Source organism: Drosophila mauritiana, chromosome 2R, assembly GCF_004382145.1.
Source record: "Drosophila mauritiana strain mau12 chromosome 2R, ASM438214v1, whole genome shotgun sequence".
NCBI lineage: Eukaryota > Metazoa > Arthropoda > Insecta > Diptera > Drosophilidae > Drosophila > Drosophila mauritiana.
In genome coordinates, this window is record NC_046668.1 from 19,592,135 (window position 1) to 19,606,633 (window position 14,499).

At 46.4% G+C, this 14,499-nt stretch overlaps 7 protein-coding genes across 10 annotated transcripts; 2 read left to right on the forward strand and 5 right to left on the reverse strand.

Moving 5' to 3' along the window:
• Positions 1-16: 16 nt before the first annotated feature.
• Positions 17-584, reverse strand: LOC117137205. The gene is made up of 2 exons (XM_033298559.1): positions 505-584; positions 17-444 (listed from the first exon to the last, which is right to left on the reverse strand). The coding sequence occupies exons 1-2, from the start codon at positions 517-519 to the stop codon at positions 115-117; spliced, it is 345 nt and encodes a 114-aa protein (XP_033154450.1). The 5' UTR covers positions 520-584; the 3' UTR covers positions 17-114.
• A 634-nt stretch (positions 585-1,218) lies between these two features.
• LOC117136476 (glucose-6-phosphate exchanger SLC37A2) lies at positions 1,219-4,579 on the forward strand. 4 transcript variants are annotated; one of them, XM_033297411.1, is made up of 7 exons: positions 1,219-1,324; positions 1,908-2,133; positions 2,247-2,398; positions 2,458-3,026; positions 3,295-3,505; positions 3,563-3,711; positions 3,764-4,554. In XM_033297411.1, the coding sequence occupies exons 2-7, from the start codon at positions 2,000-2,002 to the stop codon at positions 4,133-4,135; spliced, it is 1,587 nt and encodes a 528-aa protein (XP_033153302.1). In that variant the 5' UTR covers positions 1,219-1,324; positions 1,908-1,999; the 3' UTR covers positions 4,136-4,554. The 4 variants fall into 4 exon arrangements, with proteins under 4 accessions (XP_033153302.1, XP_033153304.1, XP_033153301.1 ...); XM_033297410.1 differs by lacking the exon at positions 1,219-1,324 and adding an exon at positions 1,374-1,497 and having other exon boundaries at positions 3,764-4,579; XM_033297412.1 differs by lacking the exon at positions 1,219-1,324 and adding an exon at positions 1,654-1,763.
• Positions 4,411-9,740, reverse strand: LOC117136475 (probable multidrug resistance-associated protein lethal(2)03659). Its single transcript, XM_033297409.1, has 6 exons — positions 9,171-9,740; positions 8,516-8,746; positions 6,201-8,433; positions 5,986-6,136; positions 4,971-5,919; positions 4,411-4,914 (listed from the first exon to the last, which is right to left on the reverse strand). Exons 1-6 carry the CDS (start codon positions 9,251-9,253, stop codon positions 4,623-4,625), a joined length of 3,939 nt encoding a protein of 1,312 aa, XP_033153300.1. The 5' UTR covers positions 9,254-9,740; the 3' UTR covers positions 4,411-4,622.
• Positions 9,741-9,848: 108 nt separating this feature from the next.
• On the reverse strand, positions 9,849-11,018 carry LOC117136477 (ceramide-1-phosphate transfer protein). The gene is made up of 3 exons (XM_033297414.1): positions 10,793-11,018; positions 10,509-10,726; positions 9,849-10,448 (listed from the first exon to the last, which is right to left on the reverse strand). The coding sequence occupies exons 1-3, from the start codon at positions 10,945-10,947 to the stop codon at positions 10,153-10,155; spliced, it is 669 nt and encodes a 222-aa protein (XP_033153305.1). The 5' UTR covers positions 10,948-11,018; the 3' UTR covers positions 9,849-10,152.
• Positions 11,019-11,109: 91 nt separating this feature from the next.
• Positions 11,110-12,306, reverse strand: LOC117137833 (SAGA-associated factor 29). Its single transcript, XM_033299522.1, has 4 exons — positions 12,198-12,306; positions 11,914-12,142; positions 11,704-11,861; positions 11,110-11,629 (listed from the first exon to the last, which is right to left on the reverse strand). The coding sequence occupies exons 1-4, from the start codon at positions 12,234-12,236 to the stop codon at positions 11,186-11,188; spliced, it is 870 nt and encodes a 289-aa protein (XP_033155413.1). The 5' UTR covers positions 12,237-12,306; the 3' UTR covers positions 11,110-11,185.
• A 419-nt stretch (positions 12,307-12,725) lies between these two features.
• On the forward strand, positions 12,726-13,285 carry LOC117137963 (60S ribosomal protein L29). The gene is made up of 3 exons (XM_033299734.1): positions 12,726-12,756; positions 12,934-13,041; positions 13,109-13,285. The coding sequence occupies exons 2-3, from the start codon at positions 12,940-12,942 to the stop codon at positions 13,235-13,237; spliced, it is 231 nt and encodes a 76-aa protein (XP_033155625.1). The 5' UTR covers positions 12,726-12,756; positions 12,934-12,939; the 3' UTR covers positions 13,238-13,285.
• On the reverse strand, positions 13,277-14,488 carry LOC117137962 (queuosine salvage protein). The gene is made up of 2 exons (XM_033299733.1): positions 14,145-14,488; positions 13,277-14,088 (listed from the first exon to the last, which is right to left on the reverse strand). The coding sequence occupies exons 1-2, from the start codon at positions 14,404-14,406 to the stop codon at positions 13,313-13,315; spliced, it is 1,038 nt and encodes a 345-aa protein (XP_033155624.1). The 5' UTR covers positions 14,407-14,488; the 3' UTR covers positions 13,277-13,312.
• Positions 14,489-14,499: the final 11 nt, after the last annotated feature.

Sequence of the window (14,499 nt, forward strand, 5' to 3'; positions counted from 1 at the left end):
ATAAAAATAAGTTATATATTTCTTCTTAACAGGCTAGGTTTGTATAAAAGATATCAATGGCATATGTCTTAATTTCAATAGATGAGGCGATGATCTTAAGACTAAAGCATTTAGTTAGCCAAACTGCTGCTGCGGATTCTTCACCTTCACCACCTGAGATCGGTAACGGAATAGTGGCCGGAAAACATTGATCTCGGCCAGCTCCATGTCATCGGCCGCCTCCTCATAGGCCAGCTCCTCCAGAGCTCTTCGTAATCTGCTCAGTGTGCGCTCGTATGTGTATAGATTTCTAAGAGTTTCACTGCTTGAAGAGATCTCCGAATGAGCATCCCCTTCACTGGCATCACTTAGTTCTTGAATCTGTTCCGCTGATGTGAAACGATCTTGGGGATAACCGAGCACAAGCTCAATAATCGCAAAACAGGCCATAAGTTGGAAGATAAACTATTATATGGATAGATATATTAGCAATAAATACTTTAAAATGTTGATAACTTTACATACCTTGTTGCAACGCATTTTTATGGTAAGTTTATTAGATTTTAAGTAGTGATATGAAATCGACTTGTTCTTTGCTGAGCTGCTGGTTGTTAAGTGTGGTTTAACTTGGCTAATTCCCACATTTTATACAATTGGCAAAGTTTTTTTGCCCGCCGTTATTAGCACCTGCAATTGTTCTTGTTTCCCGCCTTGATTTTCGCACTGGAGGCGCAGGAAATTAGCGTATAAGTGTGGAAAAATCCAGAGCATTTTCCGCTCTCAGTTGAGTCTGATTGAAAAGCCAGATCATGTGCACGCGGTCTTCTGTATTTTCCCCTGCTAGTAGTCTGTTGTCAACAAGCGGAAATTAAACAATGAGTAATTTGTATTTGTTCATTCGGTCGCGTGTCAAAAGAAATAATTAGCCAGTGATCTCAGGAAATGCGATTCAGAGATCAAGTGTCACCCTCTAATTTCTAAAGTAAACCTATAGCCAAATCCATCGCTGTAGGTGGATCCTAATCGTTACCTAAACATGTGGCTTACAAATGAAAATACTCAATAAAAATATACATACATACAATATATCCTGAAAAAAACAAGCAGAAAGGATCTCTTCAAATAATCATTTTTTAAATGCAATTTTCAAATATAACTGCAGCTGAGAAAATTAAACCAAAAATACCGTTCTGGAAACATACTAAAATATACAAGATGCAACAGCCGTGGTCACACTGGCAGCACATATCGATAGTCGCGGGTAGCAGTCGATGTTTCTCCACCTTTATTTTGTTATTTTCCGACGGAGTAATGTTTACTGCAGCTGTTTAGTGTGTGTTTAACGGTAATATTAAGTGCATAAAGCTGTTTTTCAATGTCGCCGTGTTTAATCCCAAGCAATCTGTTAGATTCCGCAAGAAATTCCATTTGTTGGCGACAACAAACAAAGACTTAGAAATCCGACAAGCGTCGACTATGAAATACTCTGTAAATTGATGAGGACAAGTGAACAGAAAAGTAAATAAACATTGATGGATTACGTTAAAAACAAGGGACTTCTATGATAACAGTATAAGAAGAAAACGATCGGTGTTCTTTGAGATAAAAAACGTGCGGTTTCTTATCACAAACCACAAAACACTATCTAAGTTGAACATTTTTCGCCAACGCAGCAGAATAGTAAAGCCAGCGGAAACGCATTTCGTTTTACGACTGCGATACGAAGCTTCATTGTTTGAGCGGAACGACGACGTAAACAAGAAAACTGGGGAGCAGAAACATATGTATGGTGATAAGTTCGGATATTTTATCCGCGACCTCAGCAGAAACCGCGACCCACTCCGCGGTACCTGCACCTTCCACCCCTTAAGGCCGAAAATGTATCTCGAACTGAGTCACCACCTACCTGTTGATCATTGTTCTTTCAGGTAGCTGGCATTACTCGCAACCGAAACGGATTCGGGAACCCAGCCACCTGGACGAGCAGCACTTGCACCTCGCCCACCGTTCGCGCCAGTCGATGAGAGCTCCACTGGGATTGGCCAGAACGCGAAAGATGAGCAATAACTACAACGACGTGCCATTCGGCATCCGGGCAGTCCAGCGGCTGTCCCGGCAATGCTGCACCCGCTTCCATGCCCGCAGAGATTTGCTGTAAGTATTCGATAACTTCTAAATAGAAGATTTGATTGCACATTAGTGCCGAGCGTTTACCCCATATTTTGAATTGCTATAATGAGTATATATTGATATTTTGTCTATTTCAGCTACAAGATGTCTGTGTTTGTGCTAACTTTCCTGGCCTACGCCTGCTATCACATGTGCCGCAAGCCCATCTCCGTGGTCAAGTCGGTGTTGCAAGGAAACTGTTCCACAGCGCTAGCTGCATCGGGTCAGGAATGTGGATATGCGCCCTTTGGTTAGTTATCCCTTAACTATTGTAACGTGTAACCCTATAAACAAGTTGACAATTTACAGATGTTCCCGATGCCACCACCCTCTTCGGAATGCTGGACTCGGCCTTCCTCTTCTCCTATGCCATCGCCATGTTTGCTTCTGGTTTCGTAGCGGAACGCGTTTCCCTGCGATACTTCTTGTCCATGGGCATGATCCTCACCGGAGTGTTCACCTACATGTTCGGCATTGCTCGCACCTCCAATATCCATAGCTTGTGGTATTTTATAATCGTGCAAATATTCGCTGGCATCTTCCAGACGACCGGATGGCCAGGTGTAGTGGCGCTGGTGGGTCGTTGGTTTGGAAAGTCGAAACGCGGGCTGATCTTTGGTATATGGAACAGCCATACGTCTATTGGAAACATTCTCGGCACGCTGATAGCGGCGCATTATGTGGAATCCGATTGGGCGCTGTCGTTTGTGGTACCCGGCATTATCATTGCAGCCGTTGGATTTTTACTCTTCCTTTTCCTAGTGGATCAGCCGGAGATTGTGGGCTGTTACCCACAAGCCGGGCAGCAGGAGCGTCGCGTGGCCAACGAGTCTGATGTGGAACAGGACGACGAGGAGCAGGTGCGCCACAACGATGCGGTAAGTATCAGATTCAGGTTTTTTATTGATGTTCCGCATGCGAAGTACATTACACCCGGTCTCCCAATATGTTGCAATTATGAATTCAAAAACGTACTTTGCTCGGCGTTAGTGTGTGATCAGTTTTGGGTACGACACTTCGAGAACTGTAAGTGCATGACTATTTCTATGGTTTCCTTCTTATGTCTGCCATTTTGCTTGTGTAAATCTTGCGCTTTGCATGACACTCCACTTTAAATAGTTAAATAATTCGTCTTATTTATTTTAGGAAATTAACTATAGATCGGCCCCTACCGAGCGTACTCCAATCCTTCCACGATCTCAACCAGAAGCAGTGCCAAGGGGTCGCGGACGTCCCATCAGCCTGATCGACGCTTTATTCATACCCGGTGTGGTAGAGTTTTCGCTGTGTTTGTTCTTTACCAAGCTGGTGAGCTACACCTTCATGTACTGGCTGCCACTCTACATACAAAAATCCAGTAAGTGCCCAGAAAACAGTATACAAAACAGTCAATAATACGATTCCTCTTATGCAGGCACATTGGGTCCAGAACTGTCCGCTGATTTGTCCACTCTTTTCGATGTGGGTGGTATTTTGGGAGCAATAGCTGCGGGCTATCTATCAGATGTGAGCGGGATGTCGGCCACCGTCTGCACAGGCATGTTGTTCGTTGCCTCGCCCATTGTAAGTACCCTAGGCAAGCCACAGAAACCATTACTAAGAACATTCGTTTCAGCTGCTGATGTATCAACAATATGGTGCATTGTCGATGACAATCAGCATAGTGCTTTTGATTGTGGTCGGCATCTTTGTGAACGGACCCTATGCCCTGATTACAACCTCTGTCAGTGCAGAGCTGGGCCAGCACAGCTCCCTGGAGGGCAATGCCAATGCTCTGGCCACGGTGACGGCCATTATCGATGGTACTGGGTCAATCGGAGCGGCAGTTGGGCCACTGCTTGCCGGCCTTATCTCCACCGCCGGATGGCAGTATGTCTTCCACATGCTCATCGCTGCCGACATCATTGCCATGGTGCTGCTGGGGCGACTGGTCTTCAAGGAGTTCGCTGCACTGCGTCGTGCATCGCATCGTATTCGGATTGAATAGCAGGAAGAAGCCGAGGCGGATGTGGTTTGACCGTATATATTCTTGTTTCTAGCGTTCTCTGTACATACCATAGCATTTGTATAGCTAACATAAAGAACGTTTTCTTTTCATTCGAGAGCATATCAGAGTGTTTCTGATCCTAGTTTTACCCATACATGTCAATACCTAATGTTATTTTAAATGGAATGTTTACCATCATCCTAGGCTATCCATCAAGTTTACAGTTTTGATATATTACCTACATACATATATATATATATTTATATATACATCTATGTTGTAATCATGTGTGTGCGCGCGTGTGTCAGAGTCTCCTCGTTTTAAGTGCCGAACTATCATTAGTACTAGCGTAATTCTACTGCTATGTAAATACACTTTACCGTACACTTTTCGTACCAATAAAACCGAATTTGACTGTTCTCTGCGGCAGTACAATTTCTGAAAGCCGATGCTTAAGTTAAATCCCGCTTCCGCTGGCTATCCCTGCTCATTCTTCGGAAATGGTCAAGGAGTCCCTTCTGTTGCGGCGCATGTAACTCTCTGATGCAATCTTCTTGAGGAACTTCACAGTGGCCGCATCGTTCTGACTGACGAGCTTAAGAAGGGCTCCATCCTTGCGCTGTAGGAGCTTATGAGGTGCTCCGAACTCCACAATCTGACCAGCATCCATTACCAGGACACTGTCATTGTCCATAACAGTATGCAATCTGTGTGCGATCGTCAGCACTGTGCACTCAGCGAACTTGGTCTGGATGGTTTCTTGGATCAGGATATCAGTTCTAAGAGATAAAGAGTTAATTACCAATCTATTGAAATTAGAAGCTAAAATACTTACTCTGTATCCACATTTGCAGTTGCTTCATCCATAACCAGAACTCGATTCTGTCGGAGAATAGCTCTGGCCAAGCAGACCAGCTGCCTCTGACCCATGCTAAAGTTGGAGCCACCATCCTGCATGCGACAGGAAAGACCTCCTTCCAACGAGGCAACATGCTTCTTCAGTTTGACGTCCTCCAATGCACTCCACAGGGACTCGTCGCTTTTTTCATCAAAGGGATCCAGATTGAAGCGCAGGGTTCCAGAGAACAGAACCGGATCTTGTGGGATTATCGAGATTCTACTTCGCAGGTCGTGGAGACCCAGTTTACCAATGTCCAATCCATCGATCTCGATGGTTCCCTCATTAACAGCCAATCGGAATAAAGCTTGAATTATAGAGGATTTTCCCGCTCCAGTACGTCCAACAATGCCAATCTTTTCCATGGGCTGGGATTCAAAGTTCAGCCCCCTAAGGATATCCTCGTCTGCCGGGGAATATCTCATGCGAAGATCCTGGAATCGAAGGTGACCCGCCTGCGGCCATTCAGCTGCAAGATTCACACTCTTTGGACTCTCAAGTGGTGGTTCCGATGGCGTCTGGGCGTACTCTAGCACTCGTTCCACGCTGGTCATGTTGTTCTCCATCTCGGCAGTCTGGCGCATGCCCCACTGACACATAATGACCAAGGTCATGGACTGGGTGATGGCCAGACCCACATCACCGCTGTAGAAGCTCTGATTGATAACCAGAAAGCTAAAGGTCACCGCCAGGATATAGACCACGCAGATCAGATCGGTCCAAAAGGAAAACGCCCTGTTGGCGCTTACATAGAGAAAAAGGGCAGATGAGTTGGTGTTCTGGTGGCCATGGAAAGTCTGCTCCAGCTGCGGCATGGCGTCCATGGACCTAATGGTCGAGTGTCCATGGAAGGTTTGGTTTGTGTGCGAGTAGATGGGACTGCGTGCTGTTAAGTTAAATAAGAAAAGTTAGTAAGATTATTAGTGGATTATTCAGATAGATTTAAACCTACTCAAGCTCTCAATCCTCTTCAGACTTCGACTGGCGCCTATATAGAGGGCACGGCAGAAATACAATAGTATAACCATAATGGCTGCTGGGATGAGCAGCCAATAGTTGGCAATGGCCACGATCACCAGCACAGCCACCACATCTACCAGGAACTAAGGGACGAGATTTAGAATTGCATGAGACTAAAGAAGAAGTGGTTGGACTAGGTGTACTTACTTGAAGGGAATCCATCATAGCCTGTGGCAGATTCACATCTACATTCTGTATGTCGCTGGAGAATCGATTGAGCACTCTCCCAGATGGATTGGCATTGAAGAAGTACATCCAGGCGCGGATTATCCCATGGTAGAGCTGATTGTGCAATGTCAGTGAGATGCGCAGGCACATAAAGAAGAATCCGAAGGTGCGCATCAGGAACAAGGCCAAAGTGAGTAAAAGGAGCACCGTATACCAGATAACCATCTTGGTGCGCGTGGCTTCATAGTCATCCACCGAATCATAACCTCGGTCCTCCTCCCAAGTGGCCCATCGTGAGATGAAGATGTCCATGAGCGCCTGGCATCCTCGGGCCAGGACAAACATGGAGAGCACCACACAGACCAAGAATGGAGCGCCAAGAGCCCGAAAGTAAGCCTTATAGGTATCGTAGCTCACGGCACCCTGTAGTTGCTGTTCGGCATTGCCATTCTCATCCTGGATGGTGGCAGGATCCTCTTCTTCTCCCTTGCTTAGCTGCTTTGACGTCCTGTCCACCTGGCTGAGCACACGCTTGACTTGCTGCTTATCCGCCTCGATGGCCTCCAGATCCAGAGCAGCATGGTGGGTGATAACATCTTTAAGTTCCTCATAGCTACCCTGCTGGGTGAGCTTTCCTCCCTCCAACAGCAGCAGCTGATCCACACTCTTGAGCAACTGGACATGATGAGTGACTAGAATGCGCATTTTGCCATCCAGCAGTCGGTGGAAGCACTTGTCCATCAGCAGTTTACCCACCTGGGCATCAACGGCGGCCAGAGGATCGTCGAATAGGTAGATATCCGCCTGGCGGTACACTGCTCTGGCTAGCGCAATCCTGGCCTTTTGGCCACCACTCAGACTGATTCCTCGCTCACCCACAACGGTGGCATCACCGCGTGGCAGTAGTTCCAAATCCCTGTCCAACTGGCAGGCATGAACCACGGCTCGGTATCGCTTCTCCTCGTACTGCTCCACAAACAGGATGTTCTCCCTGATGCTACCCTGGAATACCCACGGTTGCTGGGCGGCATAGCTAATTCTGCCATGCACCTCCACTCGTCCCTGCATGAGCTCGATCTCACCGAGAATGGCATGAAGAAGGGTGCTCTTTCCGGAGCCCACGTTACCCACAATGCCCACAAACTGACCGGCGTTGATGTGAAAGGAGCTACCCTCAATATGTGGCTTCCTAGGTTGCTTTATGCTCGGCTTGTCCCAACTCGCGTTCACTTTTCGGAAGCTTAAGCACTTAGTCTCACTTTGTACGCAGTGGAGGCGGCCACTCTGTGCTGGTTTCGGTTTCTCTGTATCCAATTCCAGTCCGGGATTGTCTCGGCAGCAGGACTCCTCCGCCGGCTTCTCCACTTGCAGCAGGAACTCCACTACTCGACGCGCACTGACCAGAGTCTGAGCCCAAGTGGTGATGGCCATGGGCCAGTAATGCAGCAGGGAATCATTGAGTAAGCCGTAGTAGGAAGACAGAATGAACACCTTCTTGGCCGTCACAAGGTCACCCACATACACGTAGGCCACCAGACTCAGGAATAGCGATATCTTGGAGATCATATTGGTGCACTGCAGGGCGGCGTAGATGCTCATGGATCCTCGTATGGCCTTCACCTCCGACTGCCTTACTGCGGCAATCAGGCGTCCAAAGGACTTCTCCCACGCATACATCTTAATCACCTGGATGGCACCAATGATCTCGTTCATCAGCTTTACACGTGCATCCCGATGCTTGGCGGATTCGGTGCCGAAACTAGCAGAAGCCTTGGCGGCCCAGGCTTGCAGGGGTATCAATATCACAATGAAGGCGATTCCAATCAGGGATGTCCAACCCACCTGGCGGAACATCAAGTACCCAAAGATGCAGGCCTCCACGGGACCCTTCCAAAGGTCGTGAAAGAAGTAGAAAGTCAAGTCGAACTGCGAGAGATCGATGGACATCACCGAAATGGCCTGACCTCCAAGTCCTTCGCCACTGCTCGCCGAGGCGCGCAGACATTTCCGGTAAACCAGGCCGGCACAGGCCAATCTGACCCGCGTTCCAACCGCAAATACATAGAACATAAACGGGTGAAACACCAGGGAGGTGACCAACGAGCACAGGACAATGCCCATGGCGTACAGATAGGCACTTTCCTTGGTCACCGTCGTCTGGCCGTAGGCGAAGTAGGAGATCAATCCTCCGAGCAGCAAAGGCTGGAAGGAACTGCAATCAAAGCGGAAGTAATAAGTTTGGTAAGATAAAGATCGCTTCGGTTTCCGGAAGAATATTTAGATTCTGTACTCACTGAATAGCCATTTCCAGCAGAGAATACAGAACGCAAACGGGAACAAACTGCCATCCGTAGACCTTAAAAATTAGCCGCATAAGACTGGGATTTTTTTTATTGGACTCCTTCTCCCAGTGGGGCTGTAGGTTTCTGGTCAAGGACTCACTATCGAAACTGGGCAGGTGCTCGTACAGCTTACTCGCGTCCAACTCCTCCCGCCTGCCCTTTCGGAAAACACTGTGCATCCATCTGAAGGAGGGAAAATGATAAGTCGTTCAATATCTTATCAATGTATCTCCAAAGTGGGCGAGTTGCAAATGGCATGTCTGATCCAGGGCATTACTACGTGACTGCCCAACAGTCAATTGCGAAATTCCGGACGATTTATGACTGGAATCTCATATGGAAACTATGGGTAAGTCCACATTACCAAAATATCTATCATCACTTAATGAGTTTTGAAAAAGATATTCCAAAGCTGACTCCTGGACATTACAAGTATCTTAACTTCTTTGCTTAAACATTCTGAGATGTTGTTTATTAGCACTTATTAGCAACAATTAATACTATTCTTATCGCGAGTTGTAAACTATTCACTGATTGACCATGACCATGGACTCGTTTCCGCAGAGATTTTCACTTTTCACCAATAAAAAAAATATTGACGACTCACAGGAAAAGCCACTTGGAGATTATATTGGCCTTGATAAACGGATTACGCTCTCGTTTCGGACTCGACTGCTTAGAAGCATCCATGGCTCCATATGCTCGCGGCGCCTGACGGATTCAATATGCCCCAAAACGGACGGGCGAAGGCGCTTTTAACGACTTAAGCAATCCCAGACGGAACGGTGACGTCTGTTGAGTATTTGTCCGGAGAACCACCATCTTCCACGGTTTTGCACTTGGCACAACGCCTGATAAAGTGGCCAACTCAACACGTTTCTTGCGAGTTCCTCGCGTTTTGATAGTGATACGTAGTGATAGTGACTAAGGCGTAATCGATAGCGCAATTAGCCTGCAATTGAAACGGCGGCCATTACTGCAATTTGCGCTCCAAAAGCTAGCTCGCTAAGCCCAAATGCGGCCATATATCTTGACTGGATTCTGGAGATATACTGGAGTTTTAGCGGCCTTTGTCTTGGGCCATAATCACAACCACATAGGCCAAGCTGTTGGTATCCGAAGTGGGTTTTTTATGATGCAGCATTCCCCCAGCAGCTTATCTAATCGGGACCGCTTATTATGCTGTTATATTTGGGACTGGCACGAGAAACTATGTTTGTCCAAGTTGCCCAAGTTCAATACACCCTGAGATAAGACAAGTTTTCATTCATGACTAAAGCTTTAATGGCGTTAAATTACGAGGGATTTCGGAAATATTGCACAGCCTGTGGACAAGGCGATATATGAGCGATTGCAGGCAATTTCAAATGCAAAATTAAAACTTACGTCTTAGGAAACGAATACTTGCAGTTACACATTCAACACAGAAAATTTTGGCTACATAAACTACGCCGGGGTAGCCAGCAGATCTGATAGAGACTAATATACAGTACAAAACCATATTATAAAAGTATAATATCGTGTATTAGGCATCGTTTCATCTTATCACTCTATCAGATCTTTTGAATGCCCCAGATGTATAATAGATTCTAAGGCAGGCTGTGTAGATCGTATAGCGTGTAGAGGCCTTCTGTGCGATCGTAGTTGGTTCTCATGTACTTCAGCATGGAAGGCAGGTTCTCCTTGGCCGCCTCGACATCGGAGCACACTTTCTTCAGAAGATCTCCTCTAGTGGGCATCGCGTACATAGCCAGGCGCGCTCCTTTGCGGATGAGGAAGGAGTGATGCTTGCCCAGGGTGTCATCGTAGGCCTCCTTGCACACGTCCACAGTCTTTTGGTCGTCGGGTATCGCCTGGATCCGATTGAGAAACTCGTAGACAAAGTCTAGATAAGAAGAACCCAATCAATTAGCCACTGTGGCAGTTATATGCGCATAACGCTCACCAAGACCGCGATGAAGACGTAGTAGCGTTCGACTGCCGGACACGTAACCCTTCTGAGTGAGCAACTGGGCCTCCTTCTCGTACTCCAGCATGGTCCTGAAGGTATTAAAGTGTTCCTGCTCCTCCGCGTCCTTGGCTCTCAGGGCGTATAGGATATCTATTTTGCTGCGCACATCGCTGCTGACAAAACTGAAGACACTGCCCATGAGCTGGAAGAACCTGATGAGGACCCAAGGCCCAATTGAGCACCACTAAAAACATAAACATCATAATCACTCAGTTTACTTCATTATTTCCTCGTAGGCTGCCAAGTATGCGTCTAATTGTACGTCGTCCTCCTCAAGAAGGCTGGTTTCGAATAAATTAGACACTTTGAGGATATCAAAACAGTTTCCATTTTCCGTGCCATTGGTCTGCGTCGCTAAGCTCGTTTTACTCATCCTATTTGCCTGCCTTTCCTCTTTGTTTTGCTACAAACTTTAAAGTTTATTTATTTATTTTTTTTTTTGACGGAATCAATGTAACCGTTCTCCAAAAAATATACGGTATTAAAATACCACCCTGAAAATACTTTCTTCTTGTCCCAGACAGAAACCAGTCTATTGTGAATTGATTACAATTTTAATTGGAGCTATTATTACAATTACATTTAATTCTAAAAGCTAAGATAATACATTTTTATGCTGATGATAGATTCCCGCTGCCACTGCCAGCCCCCTTTTTCGTTGGACGATATGCAATCACATAGCGCTGGGCCACCGGCAAGGGTTCTGCATAGCCATTCATATACGAGGAATCCTCGAATAGCACCTCGTAATCCTCGGTGGCGGTCTGCGGCAGGCGATGGACAATGGCCTTGTAGAAGCAGGTGGTCTGTGGATATAGCGCCATTACCACTGTGTCCTTGGGGAATAGGGCGTGACCATCGGTCTCGGGATTTGCACGCATCAGAGGCAGCGGGATGACCTTTCGCTTGCTCAGCACATGGCGATCCTTTTGCTCCTCGTCAATGTCGATCACGTCGTATTTGTTTTGACGGTGCAGGAACTGCACCACTTCAGCCAGTATCCAGTTCTCCTCCTCATCAATTCCCTTGGCTAAGGCGGCAACATTGTCGCCAACCTATAGAGTGGAACCCAATTGATTAGAACATCATCCCAGCTTCTTTCTTCAAATGAATGTTCAGTTAAGCTTACCTTGGCCACATAGTTCCCCTCGGCGGGAATGGCACCACATAGAGCTGGTGCCCGTTCTCCTAGTTTGCCAACGAATAGAGGCAACGTTTGCGCTGAGAGCTGCACCATTTTCATGAGGGCTCCTCGTCGAATGGCCTCCTTATTTCCAGCGTTGCGAGCTGTGGAATAAATGAGATTAGGTCCTGTTCATATATCCCAACACAAACCCACCTTGTATGCGCCTCTCGTTGCGAATGCTCCGAATCTCGTGAATTTTGGCCAGTGCGGCTCGGATTGTGGCCTCCTCCTGCTCAGCCTCAATTAAACTGGCCTTGAGCAGGGGCTTAACCTTCTGATTGGTGGCATGCAGAGATCGCACCAGACTGGCAATGGAGTTCTCCGCCCGACGACGCTCCTCGTCCACATTGTGGATGTTTTGTTGAATGACCTTCAGGCGATCCTGTAAATGCCATAAAATACAACATTTATCCATATTTATTGTGTAAAGTCTTTACCTGAATCTGTTGGGCGGCACTCTCCGCAGTTAGTGGCATGTTTTTCGTAATTATAACAATAATTTGTTTTTTTGAGCACTTTGTTTATCTTTGCAAGGAAAACAAAAACAGGCAAAATCGTAAAGCCGACGCGTTAGTATTAATTATGCGATAGTTTTATATTTTACCTCAGTATTTTTTTTTTAATTTTCCAGATTTTATTTGAACATAGTAATAATTGTTATGATTTTTGTACCGTATAATCTTATTATTTGACTTTAGTGGGTTTGATCATCTTTTACTGGATCCCTTTCTCAAACACGAATATTTACTTTTCAAATTTGTTTACGTTTCTTACATTGGAGATGGTAGCAAGTGCGCATAACAGCACCCAGATAACAGCACGCTGTCTTCACGTGGTTGGCGTTATTTAGTCCCTTTTCTGCGCTCTATGACAGCCTCTCTGGCTTTCCCTTCTTTTCCATCGCGTTTCCGTAAGTGTGCTCCGCGTTTTTCCAATTGGCTATTTTTATTTATAATACCATTTACTTGCAGCTAGGAATTCCAGTGTGCGAAAAACGTAGGTGCCTAATACACGAGCAATGCAAAGAAAATTTCAACAGTTGTTGGCTTTTTGTTCAACTGGCGTTGGCTTAAAGTGAACTCCAAGTGTTAACCCCAAGCAAAAATTGTAATGGCGAATATTTTCTGTTTTCATGTGACGCCCCATCAACGAATCTTTGGTTATCCGGAGTAGTTCAAGATGGCCAAGTCCAAGAATCACACAAATCACAACCAGAACAAGAAGGCCCATCGTAATGGCATCAAGCGCCCGCTGCGCAAACGCCACGAGTCCACTCTGGGTGTAAGTATTCAAAAATATGCATATTTTGTTAGCATCCAGTTGATTTTAACAACCTTCCCGTCTTCAGATGGATGTGAAATTCCTGATCAACCAGCGCTACGCACGCAAGGGAAACCTTTCCCGCGAGGAGTCCGTGAAGCGTTACAACGAGCGCATCGCTTCCCAGAAGGGCAAGCCAAAGCCTGTTACTCTGTAGATGATTGCCCCGCTTGTGGATAATTAAAGGACAATTCAGTTTAACAAAGAAACGTCTTTATTTGTGTTGCCATCGCTAGTAGTAGATGCTCAGCACCTTGTGGAAGGGAATGTGCTCCAGGTCGGCATTGTGCCGACGCCGGTAGTCCCACAGATATTGGTCGATCACAATGGAATTGACGTTGTCCAGTGAGATTTCGGGGTGCTGTTCCTTGAGTATCTTTACCACAGCATCCCTAACTTGCTCGATGATGTATATGGATGCGCCGCGTATCTCCACCTCTCGGGGATCGCCGTTCTCTAGAATAGTATCCGTCTTTAGGAACTCCATTAGCTCACTGGTGTACTCCAAACTGCCGAAGTGAGCTAGCACCTGGGGAATTCGGTAGTCGGCGAACATGGTTATCTGATCGATGTCATTAAAGTATCCCAGTCCCTGACCTTTGTAGCAGGACCACACATCGCCCACCAGGATTTGGGCTCGTTTTAGGATGGAAACTCGCTTTCCAGCGAACTCAGCCTCATCGCGAAAACAGGGAAACTCCTCCACAACGAGATCCAGCAAACGCACTGCCGATTTCTCGGCCTTTTTGATAACATTCTCAAAACTGCCGTCGTACTTGTCGATCAGAACTTTGCCCACTTCATGGAGCGATTCCAGTCGCTTCTGGAGCAGCGGAATCACGGTCTCCCCATCGTCAGAGCGGAAAATGTTCTCCAGGGTTTTCAGATCAATCTGGGAATAGAACTTGGGATTGATCACATCCACGCCTTCCTTGATGGCTCTCTTAATAGCAGCACACAGCGCAAAGTAGCCGGTATAGCCATCGACCTTGTATTTGGTGTAGTTATCTGCAGAAGATTACCATTGAAGATAGTGGATGCTGCTATAAATATCAATTACTCACCGGGGGTCCAGAAGCAAAAGTTCAGGGTGTCCAACACAAAGACCCAATCGGCTGCTTTGGAATAATCCTCCGGCTGATTTGGGTTTGGATTGGGATGTAATTCGTGCTGCGAGAAGTTTTCCACAGCAATGCGCTTTTCTATTAGGCCTTTTACGATTTCCTGGGTCAGTTTTTCAATGCCTGCGGGCAGAATACGAACATGCTTGGCATTTTCTACGATATAGGCTCCAGATTCCCGGGGACTTAGTTTGCTGCTGGACATTTTAACAATTTTATTAAAGTTTTTAATTAAGATGTCACGACTTTTGGCGCTGTAACAGGCGTTTGGTTTATTTAGGAGATTGGGGATCGTAAG